This window comes from Ranitomeya imitator, chromosome 1 (genome assembly GCF_032444005.1).
Source record: "Ranitomeya imitator isolate aRanImi1 chromosome 1, aRanImi1.pri, whole genome shotgun sequence".
NCBI classification, from domain to species: domain Eukaryota; kingdom Metazoa; phylum Chordata; class Amphibia; order Anura; family Dendrobatidae; genus Ranitomeya; species Ranitomeya imitator.
This window is the reverse complement of record NC_091282.1, coordinates 1014921886-1014943715: the sequence shown is the minus strand read 5'-3', so window position 1 is coordinate 1014943715 and position 21830 is coordinate 1014921886. Positions and strand designations below refer to the sequence as shown.

The following is a 21830-nucleotide window of genomic DNA, read 5'->3' as shown; positions in this document are numbered from 1 at the left end:
GGTCTGTTCTCTTCCTGATCTATGGATCTCGGTCTTTAGTTGAGATTAATCTGTGCTGCACTTTATATACATGCTCAGTAGTGACCAGTGCTGTGGACTCGGAGCGAAGATGAATCTGTGCTGCACTTTATGTACATGCTCAGTAGTGACGCAGTGCTGTGGAGTTAGAGTTGTGGAGTTGGAGTCAGGGAAATTGAGGTTTTGCTCACCGCCTCCAAAGCCCTGCTTAACGGCAATCTGTGCCTGGATGTTTTCTGAAAAGGGACAACCCCCTTACCGACATGTGCCGTACTAGTACTGCTCTGCGGGAACTGAGTTTCCACAAACAGCAGTACTAGTACAGCCCACTGATTGCGCAGCCTCATGCTAAGCGCCACGGTGATTGGGTGTGGGTGTCAGCTGTAAGTAACAACTGACACCCCGCAGCAACGCCTACGATCGTTGCTAGTACCGATCGCAGGCATTTAATCCCTCTGATGCTGCTGTCAGTAAAGACAGCGACATAGAGGGGCATTGCGCAGGGAGGGGATGCGATTTCATTGTCCTGATGGTCTCCATGGAGACACCCGGCTGCAAGATGGCTGCAGGGTCCTTCAGAGAAGGTGGCGAGTCAGTGCCTACTCACAGCACGACCTGGGAGGCCTCCTCCCTGCCTGTCAGATCCTGCTCTAATTGCCTGCATTGCAGAACATCAGATCAGCGATCTGATGTTATACAGCAACGTCCCATCCTTGGACAATGTAAAAAAAAAAAGTTGAAAAAAAAAAAAAGTATATAATTATTTTTTTTTTAAATCCCCAAATAAAGAAAAAACAAATATTTTTTCCAATAAATACATTTATTTATGTAACAAACAATAAAAGCACACATTTGGTATTGCCACATCCATAACGACCCGCTCTATAAAACTGTCCCACTAAGTTAACCCCTTCAGTGAACAGCGTAAAAAATAAAAATCGAGGCAAAAAACAATGCTTTATCATCATACAACCAAACAAAAAGTGCAATAAAACGCGATCAAAAAGCGGAATGTAACTAAAAATGGTACCGCTGAAAAGGTCAACATCCCGCAAACAAACATGCCGTCATAAAGCTCTAGCAGCAGAAAAATAAAAAGGTTATAGCTCTCAGAATAAAGCGATGCAAAAATAATTATTTTTTCTATAAAAGTTTGTGTAAAAGAGCCAAAACAAAAACTATATAAATTGGGTATTGCTATAAACGTACTGACCCGAAGAATAAAGCTGCATTACCAATTTTGCCATACACGGAACGAACTAAAATATAAAAAAAAAAACAGTTCCTGAATTGCTGGTTTTTGTTAATTCTGTCTCCCAAAAATCGGAATATAAAGTGATCAAAAAAATGTCATGTGCCTGAAAAGGGTACCAATTAAAACAACATCAGCTTGTCCCACAAAAAGCAAGCCATAACATAACGGTCGGTCAAAATATGAAAAAAATTATGGTTCTCAAAATATGGTGATGCATAAACTAGTTTTCGCAATAAAAAGCATTTTGGTGTGTGACAGCAGCCAAATTGTCTCTTCAAAGAGGAAGAGGACTAGAACTCTAGTGCCCCCTATTGGAAGTAGCAATCCTAACAGTCAATGTCGACCCTTTAACAAGCCTTGTCACATGACTTAGGATAATAGCCAAACCAGAATCTCAATTTGCAGACACTGTGTTTCGGGGTTTCGGGGTACTGCCCCTCGTCAGTGCAAAGTGGAGATCTGGTTTGGCCGATTGAGAGGCGTCTGACCGGGATCCAAGAAGTATCGTTTCTCCTTGCGGAGAGTGACATGATAAGCATGTCGAGGTGAGGAGACAAAGCCGCAATGCTCCTCTGGGAAATATGCAAACCAGAATCTCAATTTGCAATTAGCAACTTGCGTGACAGCAGCCAAACAAAACCCAATAAGTCTGGTATCGCTGTAATCATAATGACCCGAAGAATAAAGTTGCATAATCACTTATACTGCACGAGGAACAACATAAAAAATTAAGCCAATTCTTCACATACTGTTGATTTTTTCATTCTGCCTCCCAAAGATCGCAGTAAGGCTTGGCGCACATTTATCCTGCACTCCGTGCTCAGCGCTTACACCGGGATTTCTGTGTATAGCTCTGAAATATGTGAATCAGAGAGAACCACTCCCGAGTCTCTCTGTATGGCTAAGTAGTACTGCACAACCACAGAAGGAGTATTGACACATTCATTAGAAATTGTGGGACAAATTTTGGTGCCATTTTTACCCCTTTCCTAGTATGAAAATGTAAAACTTGGGGCTAACAATCTTGGTAGTAAAAATTTTAATTATTTCTGCTGTGTTGGCACATCAGGGGCTTTGTAACATGGCACCGTCAAACAAGTGCAGCAAAATGGTCACGGTAATATGACGTTTCTTCCCTTCTGAGCTTTGCACTGTGCCTCAAAAATAGTTTTTTAGGACATATGGGCTATCTGAACTCAGGAGAAATTGCACAAGTGTTGGGGTCCATTTTGTCCTGTCACCCTTGTGAAAATACAAAAAATGTGGAGCCAAGAAAGATTTTTGCAGGAAATGTGTTTTTTTATTTTTTTTATTTTCACGGCTTAAGGCTACTTTTACACTTGCCGGGTTTTTTTGCGGCCCGTTATAGCGGGCCTTTTTTGCAGGCTGTATTGCCGCAATTTTTGGTCTGCCGCAATAACGGACCGCAAAAAAACTTGCAGATCGCCGTTTTTCGGGTTCCCAATACTATATCAAAAGCATTGGGGGAAAAAAAAAAACAGCGTTCCGCAAATCCCGAAGTCACAGTGCACCTTCCGTGGTTTTTGCGGCCCCATTGATTTACAATGGGGACCGTGTCCATAAGCCGTGAAAGATCGAGTTGGCTCTATTTTTTTCATGGCCATAAATACGGCCCTCACGGCCATACGGCGCGCCATGGAATTATTGCGGCCCGTTTTTGTGGCCCCATAGAAATCTATTGGGGCTGCAAAATCACGGCAAGTGTAAAAGTAGCCCAACGTTATAAACTTCTGTGAAGCACCTGTGGGCTCAAGGTGCTCAATACACATCTAGATACATTCCCTATCTGTCTAGTTTCAAAAAAATGGTGACAATTGTGTGTCCACTGTTTAGGCACATCAGGAGCTCTCCAAACACAACATGGCATCCGCCAATTATTCCAGCAAATCTTACATTCAAAATGTCAAATGTTTGCTTCATCCCTTCCGAGCGCCCAAACAGTAGATTTCCCCCACATATGGTGTATCGGCATGCTCAGGAGAATTTGCACAAGAAATTATATGGTCTATTTTCTACTGTTACCCTTGCAAAAGCAAAAACAAAAAAAATTGGACTAAGGAAAATTTTTGTGAAAGAAGTAAAACGTTTATTTTTTCCTTACACATTCCAAAAATTCTTGTGAAGCACCTGAGGGGTCAATAAACTTCTTGAATGTAGTCTTGCGCACCTTGAGGGGTGCAGTTTTTAGAATGGCATAACTTTTGGGTATTTTCTGTCATAACGGCCCCTCAAAGACACTTCAAATGTGAGGTGGTCCCTAAAAAAAATGGTTTTGCAAATTTTGTTGTGAAAATGAGAAATCAAACTTCCTAACAGAAAACAAAAATTGTTTCAAAAATTGTGCTGCTGTTAAGTAGATATGTGGGAAATGTTATTTATTAACTATTTTGTGTGACATGACTGATTTAAGGGCATGAAAACTAAAAGTGTGAAAATTGCGAAATTTTCGCCTAATTTCCATTTTTTTTTTTTCACAAATAAAACGCAAGTCATATCAATCACAGAATCAGTGGGATCTGTTGAAGTGTTCTAGAGTGATGACCTGATAAAGTGACAGTGGTCAGAATTGTAAAAATTGGCCTGGTCAAGAAGGTGAAAACAGGCTTCGAAGCGAAGGGGGTTAAAGCTCCAGAGGGGGGGGGGGGGAAATTATCAAAGAAAAACAGAAGTCCTCTATATATTAGCAATTTTTTATTGGAATCTAAAGTGTAGCATAAAGTCATAATTACAAATGAAAATAATGTGAAACCACAATGTGTTAAGAGTTATGTTAATTTCTAAAGCAGCGTTTCCATGGATAAAAAAAAAGGGAAGCTTGTCCAAGGGGCCAATGAAAACATTGATTGCACATTCAAAATGAATTTGAGAACAAGATAGCAGACAGACAGACTGTAAAGACATTGCATAGTTTATGAACTGTTGGCAAATAAACAGATAAAAAAAATGCATATGCATACCCAAAATTCCCTTTTGATCAAATATAACAGATCACATTTTTGAGCCTCTTATGATGGAGAATAGAATAGATGTAGAATAATGTCAAATATCATGTAAACTAAAAAAAAAGCAACAAAAAACCCTGAAATGTCAACATTGCAATATATGGAATGTAAGAGGTTATATAAGTGATAGTAGACCGCTTTAACAGATTAAAAAAAAAAAATGCAAAAAAAACAATATTTCAAGTATTTGAGTGCATACTAAAAAGTACCGTAACTAAAGCTAAATGTTTTTTTCCTTTCAGATTTCAGTGTCCTTATACTTACAAGCAGATAGATCGGGGTCTGGGTCCCGATACCCCATCGATCATTCAAAATCCACCAACCACCCCCTTCTTCCCCACCGAGAGGTGCGCAGCTCAGAAGACAGGTGTGCACAGCTCCTGTCTAAGACCAGAGAACAGCTTAAAGAGAAAGCATAAGCTATGAAGTCTATGCTTTCTATTAAATCCATACCCCGCTGTTTGTGTGCTCCTGTCTGCTGAGCTATGCATTTCTTGTGAAAAGGGAGATTTCGAGCGATTGGCGAGTCTCCTACTGATCAAATTGTCTTTTTGAGGCTATGTGCTCACGTTGCGGATTAGGCTTAGGAATTTCTGGTGCGGATTCTGCCTCTCCTGGCAGAAAACGCACCTGCGGATTTGTCACGTTTTTTTGTGCGTTTTTGCTGCGATTTTCTTGCGGATTTGCTGCGTTTTTTTTACCCCTGCGGTTTTCTATAATGGAATGGGTACAAAAACGCTGCAGATTCACAAAAAAGAAGTGACATGCTACTTATTTTAATCTGCAGCGTTTCCACAGCAGATTTTCTGCAAAGTGTGCACAGCATTTTTATTTTCTCATTGTTTTACATTGTACTGTAAATCAATTGTGGATCTGCAGCGTTTCTGCACTGCAAAAAACGCTGCGGATCCGCAGAGAATCCACAACGTGTGCACATACCCTTAAGGGCACTTAAATATGGAGGGAAAAAACAAAGTTTACTTGCTCTTTAAATCTAACTCCTCGTTTTATTCCCTTACTTTATGGTTCCCTTTGATTAGGTGGACAAAGTGCTGCAAAATCAGAATTCCTCAGTTTCCTAGTTTTTCCTGCAAAAAAATATTAGAAGAAGTGATTTCCAGGTTTTCATATTGATAGCAAATCTTTACCATATGTAATCTTATTGATAGGAAATCCTTACCATAGGTCATCAGTGTATGATCAGAGTAGTATCACATCCAGAGTCCTAATGATCAGCAGAACAAAGAAGCAGCAGTACGTCCACATCCATGTGGTTTGTCTGATATGGAAGCCAAGACACTGTTCCCTTGCCTAATAGACAGTCATGTGCCGCAGACTTTTTGTCCTGCTGATCAGAGTTACTAACTGATCACATGTTGATGCCCTATTCTAAGGATGCGGATGTGTACAGACACCTAGATCGAGTGCTTTCAAGAGTCAACAGTCATTTAGTGCCATCGATGGATAAAACATTTATGGCCTATTTTAAAGGACATGCCATCATCAAATCCAAATAAATCTCACTTTCTAGATAATTTTGAAAGACTGAATAGACAGAGAAAATAATGACCAGCAATGGATGAGAAAGGCAAACTATGCAGATGACACACGTCATATTTTACTTGCAATAGGTGGGCACTACTGAAAATACATCTACACACTTCGTGAAGTGACTCTAAATGGTCTGCAGTAGAAAACACCAAAACTATTGGCGACTGCACTAAACCGGTCATGAAATTCCAACTTCCAGATTGTGACAACAATGTTCCCGAAGAGCCACAATCTGTATTTGGCTGTTCAGACTACATTTGTAGAAGGTCTCAATGTGGTCTCCCTCAAAAAAGGACTACGGCCAGCAGAAAGCCCTTAATAAAAATCCGCTTAGACACTACCGCTATGTTTAGAGAGATCAGGCTCCATTCTTACCAACATTAGTGAAGCCCTTTACAAAAACAGGGACAGAGCCCCCCCCCCCAAAAAAAAAAAAAAAACGGTAAAAAGTTTGGAAGCATTATCATTTATTTCCATATCTGGTTAAGAATAATGTAATATAGCAAGGACAGATGCCTCCAAATCTAATGAAGACAGAAGAGAAAAATAAGGCTGCAAATACCCTGTACTAACAGCAGACCAGATCCCCGCATAGGAAAAAAAACATAGGTTTCCCTTTTCTCTGATGGATTTGGTTTCAATTTTAGACCAGAAGTATACAGTACTCACAGAAAAATAGTGTGAGGACAGCCTGACCAAGAGAAAAAAAAAAATATCACTATTAATAGAAAGTACTTTGCTTATATTCTGAAGATGACACGAATTTAGCACATACCAACATATGTATTCTGAACTATAAGACAATGTGCATATGACCCAGTATTCCCCGTTTTTATGCTTGTATAATATTTAGTGCATTTTCTAATCACTAGTACACTGCAAAATACTTGACATGATTGGGAGTCATTAAGGTAGTGATTTTAAACAGTTAAAATTACATTTAAAATTGTTGTGCTAGGAGATTATCTATACTTTTTACCATTCAGTCTCTTTACTACAGAAAATGAAAGCGGTTCTTCAGATTAAGTAGCAAACTATGGTGAAAGGTACAAGGACGAGGTGAACGATAAAACAATAAGCTTGTGCTAGTCTTGGCAAAGCATGAGAGTCACAGTCCAGGCTACGGGCAGAGGATCTCAGTCTTGTTTATAAGGATCAGTTCAGCTTGTCTGGCTGCAGAAGAGGAAGGAAATGACCTTGCCCGACTCCAAACACTCACTTCACATATATAACTGTATGCAATCCCTGGCAGCAGCAGCAATATGGTCACAGGCACATGGAGAAACCTGCTGTGTGTCACGTCTGAAGCCAACAAGGCACTACCAGCCTACTGTGCCCACAGCTTGCGTCCTTCATTAACATGGTGAGCCAGAGCGGTTGGAGGACAAAAAAGACAAACGGAAAAGAAACAAACAGAAAATTCTCAGATAAATGCAGTTTAGCTGATGAAAAACAGTAACGCACAGTGAACACTTCTCAGAATTAAAATAAAAATTGCACTTGCCAAACAGGTTATGTTTCAATGACTGTTTCTGAACAGCCCACGCTACATTAACGGATACAACGAGGCTCACTACAAGACCCCTGAATAGCTCATGCCATAGGGTGACCTCCATAAAACCATGCATCTTCCAGGTGGCCATGTAACCACGTAGATTTCGCCTTCAATGATACTTGTAAAATGCATTCCACATTTTAGTCTAGTAAAACTCAAATCTAGCAACCGCATGGAAAAGATGTCTTGGCTCCAGAATTTAGCTCTACTGTATTCTCTGGAGGCTGGCTCAAAACCAGTGGCTTATGACTCTTGAGCTTGTGCGCCAGTGTCATGAATATAGCTTCAACATGGTCATTGGTATTCTTGGCGGAGGTTTCAAACATTGGCATGCTGTGTAAATCAGCAAATTTCTGAGCCAAGTCAGTGGGTACTTGAATGGAGTCCTTTAGGTCACATTTATTTCCAACCAGAATTCGGGGCACATCATTGGTAAGTAAATGCCGCTTGCACTCCTCTATCCAGGCTGGCAAACTCTGGAAACTTGCCATGTTGGTGATGTCATACACAAAAACCACGGCATGTACATTCCTATAGTAGTGCTGCACCATGCTCTTGCGAAAGCGCTCCTGCCCAGCTGTGTCCCATAGCTGAATCTGTAAGAAAAAAAAAAGCAGAAGGCAAAAAATGAAACTTAACAATAAATGCTTACGGTATAAAAAGAAAAATATTTTTATTATTATGGTAATTTAAAAACATTGATAGGTTGACTTTAAAGAAACCTGTCAGTTTAGGCAATTTGAGAACAAGCCTTGAGAACAAGCTGTTGTGCATACATGAGGAATAATACTTTTTGTCCATTATAGACCCTGTTTCATGCAGTTTTTTTCTCAGCAGACTCTAATTTTCATTTGTTTTTCAGTTAGTCAGTAAAGACTTACCACTACGATGGATCTCCAAACAGAACGCAGAGACATGAGTGATTCCTGCTCACCTATGTTCAGAAGCAGGTGCATTTTAGGAAAACCTTATACAGCAGTGCTGAGCAGTGTATATGTGAATCCAACCATGGGTTAACTTAAGATAAAACATATTGTAGAAAGCAGCAGCATTGTCTTTTCCTCTCTCCCTAGGTTTAAGAAAGGTAGCTGTAATTTGATACCTCAGCGAGCTGGAAGTTCATCTAGTCTTGCTGGATGATTTTAGCATAATTTCTGAGTGAATCAATTAGATCAGTGGGTGGGTGAAGGTAGGAAATGAGGCAGAAAAGTGGAAACGAAAAAAGATTTCTGAACTTGCCATAAATCAGTTTCTCATTAACTACAATGGGGGACACAGGACCATGGGTATATATACTGCCAATAAGAGGCCAATACTATCTAGAAACTAAGGTGTTAGTGCTATCTGGTGGACTAAATCCTCTCCTCTGACACTAGGCAGCTCAGTTTAGTGCCAAACGCAGGATGAGGGCAGTAGTAAAAAAAAAATAAAATAAATAAACTATCTATACAAATCAGGAATCAATATGACCTGAACTAGTGGAAGAAAAACACACATATTAGAGGCAACTAAACTAACCCCGTGACAAGCGAATGGGAACAGGGATGTGTCCCCCAATTTATTAAACAAGAATATTCAACATGGATTTTACAGTAAATACAAAAATTAAATTTTCTCATCAATAGCATTGGGAGACAAGACCGTGTGACAAAACAACAGGTAACCATGTGGATGATCTAGCAGAGAGTGGTCTACTGCACCCTACATCCAAAGCTGGCATCAACCAAAGCAATAGAGTGGATCTTGTAGAATCTGACAAAAAGTTTGGACAGAGACTCAAGTGGCAAGCTTGCAGGCCTGAGCCCGAGACAAATCAGATGCTTGACCGCCCAGAAGGCCCCAACTGCCATGCAGAATGAGAAAGTAGATGCTTGTAAGCAGGGCTGTGGAGTCGGTAAGCCAAACCTCCGACTCCTCAATTTCCATGACACCGACTCCACTAAATTGAGCTCCGATTTTGAATCCACAGCCCTGCTTGTAAGGATAGATGCAATGCACCAACCTCTAGAAGAACATCTTACTTGTTAGTGAAAAATCAGCATGTGAGTATGGAAATTGCAGAAAACATTCCCTTGAAGGAGTAAAGGCTAAGGCCAGCATAGTGACCAGACTGAAGAAAGGAAAAACCCTAAGAATAGAGAATGCCATGGTATGGGAGTCCCTTTATTTCCATCTACCCAGTAGGACCTCAAAATATACAGAGATTAACTTTGGCAGAATGTCGCTTAAGAGCTATCAACATAGTCTGGATAACAAAGTCAGACAGACCCTTGGATCTCAGAACCTCCTCTTCAACAACCAAACCACACCGTTAAATGCAGAGGAGGCAAAGTGTGGGTGGAACCCAGCACCTTGTGACGGAAGGTCATGAGGAGGAAAAGGCCATAGACTATGTCAAACCAGCACGGTTATGATTGCCACAGCGACTGTTCACTTGACGGTGGGGTCAGGGAGGGGGTTAGGAACCAGGGAAGCAGTGAAGAAAAAAAAAAAAAAAAAGAAAACCGCCCATGACATGATATTCTACAATAAAAGCTCTTGGGACTTGGTGGCATAGGTTGGGACCTTTTGATTGAGCCGGGACAAAAAGAGGACCACGCCGGGGGTACTCCATTGAGCACTATGAAGAGAACCTATCTTCCAGTTCCAGAGTTTCTTGGTTGAGAAGGTCTGCTGCCCGTTTTTCCACGGAAGGAATGTAGACCATTAAGTGCTGGAATGCAACACTCCACCCAGTTACCCAGTAAGGAGTCGAATTGTCTGTCTGTATTTGAAGTGTGAGGTCCCTGAAAGGGGAGGGCAAATGGGAGGGAGTCGTAAAAATAGGTCTCAGTTTCAGAAAGTTGATCGGAGGCAAGATACCTCCAGAGACAAGACACCTTTGAAAACAGACCATCTCACTCCAAACCTTCATACATAAGATGGATAGTACACAAGAACTCCATCCGCAACAAATCACTCCAGCACAACAAAAGTAGGGCTTGTCAAGTGAAAGGAAAACATGACCCACCTGGGGTGTTGAAGGTCAAGATCAGAAGATTCAGATGCTGGATAGCATCAGACAGTGCATCTGTCAGTTGATTATCTAGCCAAAGAGCTCCAAGAAATCCAAGGTAATTTGAAGACCAGAAGAATTCTCATCTCTGGACAAGACCTGTATCGAAAGATCTTTCATATAACGACTGATTGACACCCCTCTGGCAAGCAGTGATACCATCATGTGAATGAGTACCTAGTTTAAGATCCTAGGAGCTGTCTCTAATCTGAAGGGGAGTGCAATGAACAGGAAAAGAAAAGAACTGACAAAGGTGAATAAATTGCTGGCAAGACTCTGTGACGGGTATATGAAGACACATGTGGCGTAAATCTACCGTGACTTATATCTACCGCACAGAGGAATTCTGCTAGCACCAGTGACGCGACCAAGGATGCAGGGATTCCACGTCAAATCTTCAAACTTGTACAAAACGGCAGATGCTCTTCAGGTCTAGAATAGGTCTGACCAAGCTGTCACTCTTTGGAACTGTGACCAGGATGAGGCAGTATCTCTGGAAACATTTGGGGCATGGAACAAGGGCATTAACACCTTGGATGAAGGTCGTAGATGGTTCGCTGAAAGGAGAGCATGCAAGATCAAACCATTAGATGGGACTAAAAAAAAAAAAAAAAAAGAAAGAAAGAAACCATTGGGAAGATTATTCATTCAGGGCACATAGGCCTTGTTGACCCAAGACACCATAAAAACAGGACGTAAAGCATAGATCATTTCCGAAAAAGACGCTTTAGAAAGGTAGTCAATCCTCTTACCCAGCAGGTCACTAAGGAACATCGCATCAGAACATGGCTGGGGAGTGTCCATCTGTGGACCAGATATGGACCACCTGGAAACTAATTTTTCCGCAAAGGGAAAAAGGTCCTTAAACCTCCTTAAGGAAGGCATGCGCCTATCTGAGCATTTCCATTCTTTCACTAGAAGATTGTAAAGTCTTCAAAGGGAAAGGTACTTGCTGCTCGCAGAGCTGCTGGAAGAAAAATCCTGGAAAGGAGAGGTAGACTTCTCCTTTCCTGAAGTGTGACAGTCAATGCCCAAAAAAGATCCTGAAAGACCAAAGCCAATTTAGAATTCTGCTAGTACTCAAGAGTTAGAGGTATTCACTAGGGACTCAGACTGGGCTGGGGGAAAAGCGGTGTTATCTGCTGTGGCACTGTCTCGGAATAATCCGGGAAGACCAAAGAGGATTTGTGCATGTAAGTCCTATGTCTCTTGTGAGCGGCTGTGGGGCTGACTTCTCAGGCTCTATGCCAGATGGCACCGATTGCACTAGTGAAAGCTCACAGGTCAAACTGGGCTGACAAGCACTCTGAGGATACAATAATGGATTGGGAGAAAAATTTGGGAAAATAAGCCCTTTCCTCAGTAAATAGTATGAAGGCACTTAAGTAGAGAAAAAAGCTCACTCTAAAACACCTCCTAGTCCAGGGAAAAGTTACGGGAATAGAGTTAGTCAAGGCCACCATAGGCATGAAATGAAAGTTGCTGCCTAGAAGGGGCCTTGATTAGTAAGACTACCAAACCATGCGGTGCCCTTGGTGTTCAGAATCTTTTTTTTATCCATTGGAATAATGTATAAATTCAAATTAAATAAACTAGTATGGAACGATAAACGTACAAATTAGGTCTTCCGTGTTTCGTGGATCCCCATACACTTTAAAGAGCACATCTAATCCGCAAAATCTGATCTTTTAAAACTGATGAGTATACGGATACTGCATAAGAAAAAAAAAAAAAAAAACAGCACCAGTGTGTGAACTGCCAGCCGGCAACTGAGCTGCCTAGTGTGAGGAGAGGGTATAGCCTAGCAGAGAGCCAAGGTCTTTTCTTTTTTTTCTACGTAGTGCAGAGTCCCTATTGGCAAGGCATATCCCAGAGTCCTGTATCCCCCAATGTTATTAACAAGTGAGAAGCAGATTTCTCTGATAAATATAAGAAACTTTGTAATGTGTCTTAACTTTACTACTGATTTATGCAAAAACAATTTGATATGACAGGGACCATTTCACTTTAAAAGGTTTGTTGTGGATTACAAAAATTTGTCTTTTTCCAGAGAAGAACTCTTGTCCATATATTGTTACTGCATTATTCTCTTGACATAAGCTGCAATACCAGAGAGACACCGCTTATGAGCAAGGGTGGCACTCTTCTGAAATTAAGTAGCCAAGTTTAAGGTTCTACAACTCCTTAAGTTACATCTTGTAACTTGACAGCAGCTTAAAGCAGAGAACATTTAGAAGCAAGTGTCAACATGTAGACACGTTATAAGGTGGTACAGATCCTATGTACATGGTTCTCCAAATGGAACCATATATTTATTTTTTTAATACTTGGTCTGCCAATAAAACCTGAGGATTGGAAAATAAAGGAGCACTGATTTTCAGTCAAGCATTTCCTGAGGTTTTCTCCATCACCGTTCATTCATGCACTCTCCATTTAATCTCATTATTACCTTTATTCTTTCTCCATCTATTTCTACACACCTCTCCCTAAAGTCCACACCGATGGTGGCCTCTGTCCGTTCAGGGAAATAGCTGGTGCAGAAGCGGTACGTCAGGCAGGTCTTTCCCACATTAGAATCACCAATCACAATGATCTTAAAAATCCGAGCTCGGGTCGACCCATAGGAGCACGTGCTGTTGATACTAGCTTCCAAGGATGATTCTAGTCCTCCGTCTCCACCAGTGGCAGAAGACATAATTACCCACAAGCAAACGCTGAAAAAGAAATGGTGATCATGAAAGTCAAGTCAAATCCAGCCAGGCTGGGACACAAAGCAATACACCGACAGATTACCTAGAATAGGCCATAAAGGACACTTTCATTTATGCAGGTTCTGTGTGAGAAGAACCAAGTCCTAATAAAAGACAGCAACTCACTTTATCAGGTATGCACAAGCATTTTTTGGTCCAAGGACCACATTGTCGTACTAAACCAATCTGGGGACCAAACTAAAAATTAAAGGGGTATTACCTTTTGTGACATATTGAAAGTATAAACCATAAACGTCTGTTAGTCCTGTATGTAGAATTTGTATCTCTTACCTCCAAAAGTCACTAATTGTACATTCACACAGCTGTTTTAAGAGGATTTAGATACATGCTGCTCTTAAATCCACAACAAAAATGGCATTAAATACTCTTAATAAGTACGGTAATAAATACAAATTTCTGACCAATATTAATGAGATAAGCTGCTTTAGTGTCCACAGTGCTGTTTTTTTTTCACGTTGTTTTGAACATTTAGCAATAAAACTAATAGGAAGCTTATTCAAACAGTGAAGAATTTTTCATCTGGATTTGAAGTAAACTTTTCTTTTAAAGGGACACTGTCACCTGAATTTGGAGGGAACAATCTTCAGCCATGGAGGCGGGGTTTTCGGGTGTTTGATTCACCCTTTCCTTACCCGCTGACTGCATGCTGGCTGCAATATTGGATTGAAGTTCATTCTCTGTCCTCCATAGTACACGCCTGCGCTGTGCAAGATTGCCTTGTGCAGGCATGTACTACGGAGGACAGAGAATGAACTTCAATCCAATATTGCAGCCAGCATGCAGTCAGCGGGTAAGGAAAGGGTGAATCAAACACCCGAAAACCCCGCCTCTATGGCTGAAGATTGTTCCCTCCAAATTCAGGTGACATTGTCCCTTTAAATCTTCATTCATAAAAAAACAGTGTGCACAGCCTCTAAAGAGGAAGAGCTCATGCACCTACACAGCCCTCTACAATAGGTTATGGGTTCTTTACTTACTGAATAATGATATTCAAACTTCCATAAACTATAGTGGAGATGGCCACGGACATGGCCACCTGCCTAATCCACATCCTACCTTCTGAAGTGCCAGATGGGTGATGAAACCCCATTCTCCTGATGTACGAGGCAGAGATGTCCACACAGGGCACCATTAGCACTTGCCAGTCCCTGCTCCTAAGCTGCCGCACATGTCTCTTCTGTGTCTGGCTGCCCACATGTAGTTCACCTGTCAGTCAAGCATTTTTCTTTTTTTTCAGATGATTGGGGGCCACACAGAATGGCTTTGCGGGCCGCAGGATTTTCACCCTTGCACCATATGCTTCATGCGTAAAATTTTGCAACGGAGCTGAGATCTTAGAGACAATGGCCCCAATTAATCATTACCGTTGCGCCTCGTTTTGGTTGCTGCCACCCAATTTACTATTCTTTTTGCACCCTTCTTATATTTGCTTGCCTTTTTCATTTTGTTTTCCACTTTGTGGCCAGAGCCTTGCGATTCCAGACGTTTTTGCCGTATTCATCAATTGCAAATTTTTTTTTTTTAAAGTCACTAAATTTGACAACTTCACTCCAGTCACCCCTGGTGTATTTTTAAATACGCAATTTTGGCCATAAAAATACTTCAAAATGGGGAAAAAAAGACCATTGTTGACTTCATGAATTGCTTGTGGCAGTTTGATGAATTTGGTGCCAAAAACGGCAACTAATATGGCAAAACAAAAAAGTAAAGTGACTTAAAAAATCTGCAAATAATGAATCAGCCAGTGTCCGTACCGCTGACGGTAAGATTAGGTAGAGCTCCCTAAGGGGGCATGAAATACACATAGGGTCCAGCCTGTGCAGGACAATAGACCTAGAAGGACCAAATATTACTCTATATATGCAGAAAAAAGGCAGCAATCCAAGGTTGATGCTAAAAGTGTTGTATGTATTGTAAGGCACAAGATGCAACAGTTAAGCACAGTGCCACAAATACTTCTGAAGCGCTGAAAAGGTTTTATCATCATGAGAGAAAATCAAACTCTTCAAATACAATTCACTTCCAACACTGCATTATTGTTCTATCTCAGGCTGCTATCACAGTATCTATCACAGTAGCTCGCCCAGAATCCGGCCTCTCCTGCTCAGGTCACGCATGCGCAGATGGCAATTCTGTAATAAGCCTGAAAATCACACTTAACAGGGCTGATACCACCGCCGAGAGAGGGATTGGAGCATCTGTGTGAAGGAGACAGACCGTGTTTTCTATGCAGCGATCTCCGCGCACCGTCAGAAAACCGAGAATGAGCGTTTCTTCTGCTGGCTAGTGCTGTGTAGGCGGACAGCTGCACAGGGCAATGCTGTGACCGGGGCATGCGCAGTGCAAGGCAGCAGTCACGGAGACGCGGTCAGTATCGCCTTTAGGTGATCGTACAGCGAGACGACTGCACAGAACAATGCGGTGACCGGGGTATGTGCAGTGCAAGGCAGCAGTCATGGGAGAAGCGGTCAGTATCGCCTTTAGGTGATCGTACAGGGAGACGACTGCATAGAACGATGCTATGACCGGGATATGTGCAGTGCAAGGCAGCAATCATGGGAGAAGAGGTCAGTATCGCCTTTAGGTGATCGTACAGGGAGACGACTGCATAGAACGATGCTATGACCGGGATATGTGCAGTGCAAGGCAGCAGTCACGGGAGAAGAGGTCAATATTGCCTTTAGGTGATCGTACAGGGAGACGACTGCACACAACAATGCGGTGACCGGGGTATGTGCAGTGCAAGGCAGCAGTCACGGCAGAAGCGGTCAGTATTGATTTGGGGCGACAGTACAGGGAGACGGCTGTAAAGAACACTGTCTCTCTCACACAGACACTCAGATTTCCTCTCAGCAGTATTATGAGCGCTGTTCACACCAGGTTATGTCGGCTCCTTAGTCCCCACACGTGTAATCACTTATTACTGATAGACTAGACTAGAGCAGGAGAAGCCCAATACTGGATGGGCAATATCGTTAGCAGCCTTTAATAAAAAAAACAATAAATTGCATCATTTATTTAAGAACTTTTACATTGAATGCATTTACTATAAGGCCGTGTTCACACATTCAGTATTTGGTCAGTATTTTACCTCAGTATTTGCAAGCCAAAACCCGGAGTGGAACAATCAGAGGAAAAGTATAATAGAAAAACGTCACCACTTCTGTATTTATCACCCACTCCTGGTTTGGGCTTATGGCCCATGGTAGAACCCGTGTAGCTGACAAGAGCTGACGAGGCTGAAGTCGGTTTCTTATTCGGCAATTTTTTTTCTGCTTTTTTTTTTTTTTTTTTATAGGTTTAACAACAAAAATAATCCTCACAATAGTAACATACAATGCAGCGAGGTGTCCTGATGTGAATACACAGCTACAAAAACAATAAAACTGGCACAAAAATGGGCATCAAAGTAAGCACCGAAGGGCATTAATGAAAGGGTTAAATGACTTTGGGCCACTGATATCACACTGCAGACATATAGAACAGGGTACCTCACATTGGGCCAGGCTGGAGATACCTGGTTTTAAATGGGTTCTGGGCATCAGAACTGGCATCAAAGTGGGCAGTCGATTTTGGCCATTTGAATAAGTAACTGATGTTTTTAAGGGGTTAAATGACTTTGGGCCACTGATCTCACACTAAGAATACCCAGATGGTGATCAAACCCAGGTCCTTCCAGCACGGCCCATTTAAGGTAGAAAGAATACACTGATGTGTATTCTTAGGCCGGAGTCACACACAGCGAGATACGTCCGAGTCTCGCAGGTTAAAACCAAGCTGTGGCACCGGCACTCCGGGGCGGAGCGTGCAGCCGCATAGCAATACATGGAGCTGCACGCTCCGCTCCAGAGTGCCGGTGCCACAGCTTGGTTTTAACCTGCGAGACTCGGACGTATCTCGCTGTAGTGTGACTCCGGCCTTAGTGTGAGATCAGTGGCCCAAAATCATTTAACCCTTTCATTAACGCCCTTCGGTGCCCACTTTGATGCTCATTTTTGTGCCAGTTTTATCATTTTTGTTGCTGTTTTTAAGTGTATTCACATCAGGGCACCTCGCTGCATTGTATGTTATTATTGCGATGCTTTTGTTGTTAAACCTATAAAAAACAGAAAAGAAAAAATTGCCAAATAAGAAACTAACGAATAAGAAACCAACTTCAGCCTCGTCAGGAGCTGTGATTCTCAGATAAACAGGTCTTTTAAGCTGCAAATGTAGGTAAAACTTTCACCTTCAGCAATTCAAAGGATGAAATATGCGGCTCAGCGGCTCCTTCATTAATAATAATAATAATAATAATAATCTTTATTTATATAGCGCCAACATATTCCGTAGCGCTTTACAGTTTACCAGTTTCAAACACAACAATCATAAGTAACAACGTTAACAATACAATAATTAAAGCGAAATCAGACGACCCTGCTCGTGAGAGCTTACAATCTACAATGAGGTGGGGGAGATACAAGGTACAGGTGTGTATTTACAATGATGTATTTACAATCATGGTCCAGCCATCTTCAGGGGGTGGGGGATAGATGGGGGATAGTGAATGGGCTACACACACACACACACAAACATAAAATGACTTTGGTTAGTGAACGTGATAGGCTACTCTGAACAAATGTGTTTTGAGGGAGCGCCTAAAACTATGCAAATTGTGGATGGTCCTAATATCTTGGGGTAGAGCATTCCAGAGGATTGGCACAGCACGGGAGAAGTCTTGGAGTCGGGAGTGGAATGTACGGATTAGTGCAGAGGTTAGTCGAAAGTCATTTGCAGAGCGCAGCAGTCGGTTAGACCGATAGACAGAAATGAGGGAGGAGATGTATGGGGGTGCCGCACTGTGGAGAGCTTTGTGGGTGAGAACAAGTACTTTGAATTGTATCCTGTAATGAATGGGCAGCCAGTGTAACGACTGGCGAAGAGCGGATGCATCTGATTAATGACTAGCCAGATGGACGACCCTGGCTGCTGCATTAAGGATGGACTGGAGAGGGGAAAGTCGAGTAAGGGGGAGGCCAATTAGTAGAGCATTGCAGTAGTCCAGGCGGGAGTGGATCAGGGCGACAGTGAGGGTTTTTGTTGTTTCCATAGTGAGAAAAGGGCGGATTCTAGAGATGTTCTTTAGGTGTAAGCGGCACGAGCGGGCAAGAGATTGTATATGGGAGGTGAAGGAGAGATCGAAGTCAAACATAACACCCAGACAGCGCGCCTGCTGCCGGGGTATTATTATGGTGCCACCCACGGAGAGGGAAATGTCAGATTTAGGGAGGTTGGTGGATGGCGGGAGCAGAAGAAGTTCAGTTTTGGAGAGGTTGAGTTTCAGACAGAGAGCGGACATGATGTCGGAGACTGCAAACAGTCAGTGGTATTCTGTAGTACAGCGGGAGGGGTAAGGTCAGGGGATGATGTGTATAGTTGTGTGTCATCGGCATAAAGATGGTACTGAAAGCCAAATCTGCTGATGGTCTGTCCAATTGGGGCTGTGTAGAGGGAGAAGAGAAGGGGGCCAAGGACTGAGCCCTGACGTACCCCAACAGTGAGAGAAAGAGGATGAAGTGGAGCCAGAGAACAGAACACTGAAGGAGCGGTCAGAAAAATAGGAGGACCAGGAGAAAGCAGTGTCCTTTATTGCAATGATATCCACAAAGGTAAAAGTCTGTGTGGAATCTCCACTGTCAGAGCTCTGCAGCAGGGATGTTACTACATCTTAGGGCGCATTATCAGGTGCAGATCAGCTACACGCAGGCCGATCGGTGGTGGCTAATACCCTGTTTGCACCGGCCGACCGCTGCTCTATGAGCACAGAACTAGTGTTAATGTGATCAGTCTGTGCACATAGATCATGTTCTCGGCAGCACATCCCCTGGTCACTCACCCAGCACAATGAGCTGCCGAGAGATAGGATTTACTTGGACCCCATCATAAGAATCCCGTTTTTAAGGCAGAACTACTGCATCACTGTGGAAAGGCAATGTGACCAGGGCCTCAGTATGTCATCAGTCATGAGGGACACTGCGCAGAGGATTCATCCTGGGAGGTTCACACCGTGGATCCCCCACGGACTGATGAACGCCAGACAAAGTAATGCTGCACAATGACGATCACCACGATGGAAATCTGACAGATTCCAATATTCAATGGGACGCCACTGCCCACCATCATAGGACGCCACTGCCCACCATCATAGGACGCCACTGCCCACCATCGCCTGAAGCCACTGCCCACCATCGCCTGAAGCCACTGCCCACCATCGCCTGAAGCCACTGCCCACCATCGCCTGACGACACTGCCCACCATCGTCTGACGACACTGCCCACCATCGCCTGAAGCCACTGCCCACCATCGCCTGACGACACTGCCCACCATCAGAACAGACACGGTTCTGCTGTTATTTTGTTTTTTCTGTTCCTACTATGAAATGGCAACATTTAAAGAAGCCGGAGCCGTCCAACCTGAGGACTATGGATGCAGCTGTGAGCCCAGGACACCAGTTGATATCCCTGTTATGTGCCAGGGTCACCTATGGGACTGACAGCAGACGTCACTGTACAGCACCCGGCCAGCTGGGGATGGAGCGCGTCCACGTACACACGCAGGGACGCGCCCACAGTCACTCACCTAGCGGGACTGCTCTGTATCCCCGAGAAATAGCGGGCGTGACCGGAGAACCGCTCACCACGGGATGGATGTGAAGGGTGGAAAGAAGCACTAACCGGGGTCCCTCTTCACTACCGGCCCCGCTGCCGCAGCTTCCTCTAGCGCTGAGTAGCCGGCTGCTTTGGCATTTACTCGCTCCTCCTGAATACGCTTCGTCACTTTACTGCCCCGTCTTCTGCCTCCGCCCTGCTGGGATAGGCTAAACAAGTCGCCATGTTTGATGTGGGCACCAATAGTGTATTTTACAGCCTATTAGCCCCAATTAAAGATGGCGGTGCTGACAACTACGTCATCGGCGTGCTGCCGCCGGGCGGGGCTGTGAGCGCTGTAGGGTATTGGTGTGGCAATGTGTGGCTGCACTGGACTGGCACATGGTGGGCAATGGCAGGGGCTTTTGAAGGTTGCCGACTCCTCACACAGGACGTGGCTTGTACCTGTTGTATTATAGTTGCTGCCATGACAGAGGAGAGGATACTGCGGCTTTCTGGCACATTTCCACCATCAGCATAGACCACAGTGCAGCTGGCCCTCTGTGACCAGTTAGGTTCCTGCTTGTAGTGTTCTGCTCCATTTATAGTTCTGAATGGCAGTGACATTTCTGCTCTGAGTTCTGAGGTGACGCGATACCCACCCCTAGTCAGCTGTGGGGCACACTATACCATTGGGACATCCAGATTTACCGGCAATTCCAGCTTCACCCCACAAAACTAAAGTCATTTCCAATGGCAACTATCTGGCTTTAAGAAACACTAAAAGAAATCAAGAACAAAAAATGTGGTAGTCAGTAATGGTTACTTTTTGTAGCCAAGCATAGTGAAAAATTATGGAGTCCCTCAATTCTAAGGAAAAAATTATGGAATCATGAAAAACCAAAAAACACCCCAAAACATCACTAGTATTTTGTTGCACCACCTCTGGCTTTTATAACAGCTTGCAGTCTCTGAGGCATGGACTTAATGAATGTTAATCAGTAGTAGTACTCTTCATCAATCTGGCCCCAACTTTCTCTGATTGCTGTTTGCAGATCAGCTTTGCAGGTTGGAGCCTTGTCATGGACCATTTTCTAAAACTTCCACCAAAGATTTTCAGGGTATGTGCACACGTCAGGATTTTTTCCTGACAAAATCCTGAGAATTCTGCCAGAAATCCGCGGTTTTTTTTTGCGCGGATTTTGCGTGGATTTTTTGCGGATTTTTTTTTTCCAGAATGTCCTTTTTGCTTAGAAATCCGCAAAAAGATAGAGCATGTCCTGATTTTTTGCGGTATGCGTTTTTTTTGCGGAAAAAAACCCATACATCTGCACAAAAAATGCGGAATGCATTCTAAATGATAGGATGCATAATTTTAGCGTTTTTTATGCGGATTTATAGCATTTTTATAGCGAAATTCCGCAAAAAAAAACGCTAAAAATCCTGACGTGTGCACATACCCTCAATTGGATGAGATCCGGACTATTTACAGGCCATGACATTGACCTTATGTGTCTTTTTTCAAGGAATGTTTTCACAGTTTTTGCTCTATGGCAGGATGCATTATCATCTTGAAAAATGATTTCATCATCCCCCAAACATCCTTTCAATTGATGGGATAAGAAAAGTGTCCAAAATATCATCATAAACTTGTGCATTTATTGAAGATGTAATGACAGCCATCTCCCCAGTGCCTTTACCTGACATGCAGCCCCATATCATCAATGACTGGAAATTTGCATGTTCTCTTCAGGCAGTCATCTTTATAAATCTCATTGGAACGGCACCAAACAAAAGTTCCAGCATCATTACCTTGCCCAATGCAGATTCATGATTCATCACTGAATATGACTTTCATCCAGTCATCAACAGTCCACGATTGCTTTTCCTTAGCCCATTGTAACCTTGTTTTTTCTGTTTAGGTGTTAATGATGGCTTTCGTTTAGCTTTTCTGTATGTAAATCCCATTTCCTTTA

The 21830-nt window shown here is 42.8% G+C and overlaps 1 protein-coding gene across 2 annotated transcripts; it reads right to left on the bottom strand.

Annotated features, from left to right (window-relative positions):
* Nucleotides 1–3970: 3970 nt before the first annotated feature.
* On the bottom strand, nt 3971–20033 carry RAB33B (RAB33B, member RAS oncogene family). Of its 2 annotated transcripts, none has more exons than XM_069743969.1 (3): nt 19942–20033; nt 12907–13171; nt 3971–7998 (listed from the first exon to the last, which is right to left on the bottom strand). In XM_069743969.1, the coding sequence occupies exons 2-3, from the start codon at nt 13150–13152 to the stop codon at nt 7564–7566; spliced, it is 681 nt and encodes a 226-aa protein (XP_069600070.1). In that variant the 5' UTR covers nt 13153–13171; nt 19942–20033; the 3' UTR covers nt 3971–7563. The 2 variants fall into 2 exon arrangements, with proteins under 2 accessions (XP_069600070.1, XP_069600069.1); XM_069743968.1 differs by having other exon boundaries at nt 19847–20032.
* Nucleotides 20034–21830: the final 1797 nt, after the last annotated feature.

Excerpts from the sequence above, each read along its gene's own strand:
- RAB33B (XM_069743969.1), bottom strand. The coding sequence starts at position 13,152 with ATGTCTTCTGCCACTGGTGGAGACGGAGGACTAGAATCATCCTTGGAA. Across the intron at positions 7,999-12,906 it reads TAGATGGAGAAAGAATAAAG|ATTCAGCTATGGGACACAGC; the intron begins GTAATAATGAGA and ends TTTTTCTTACAG.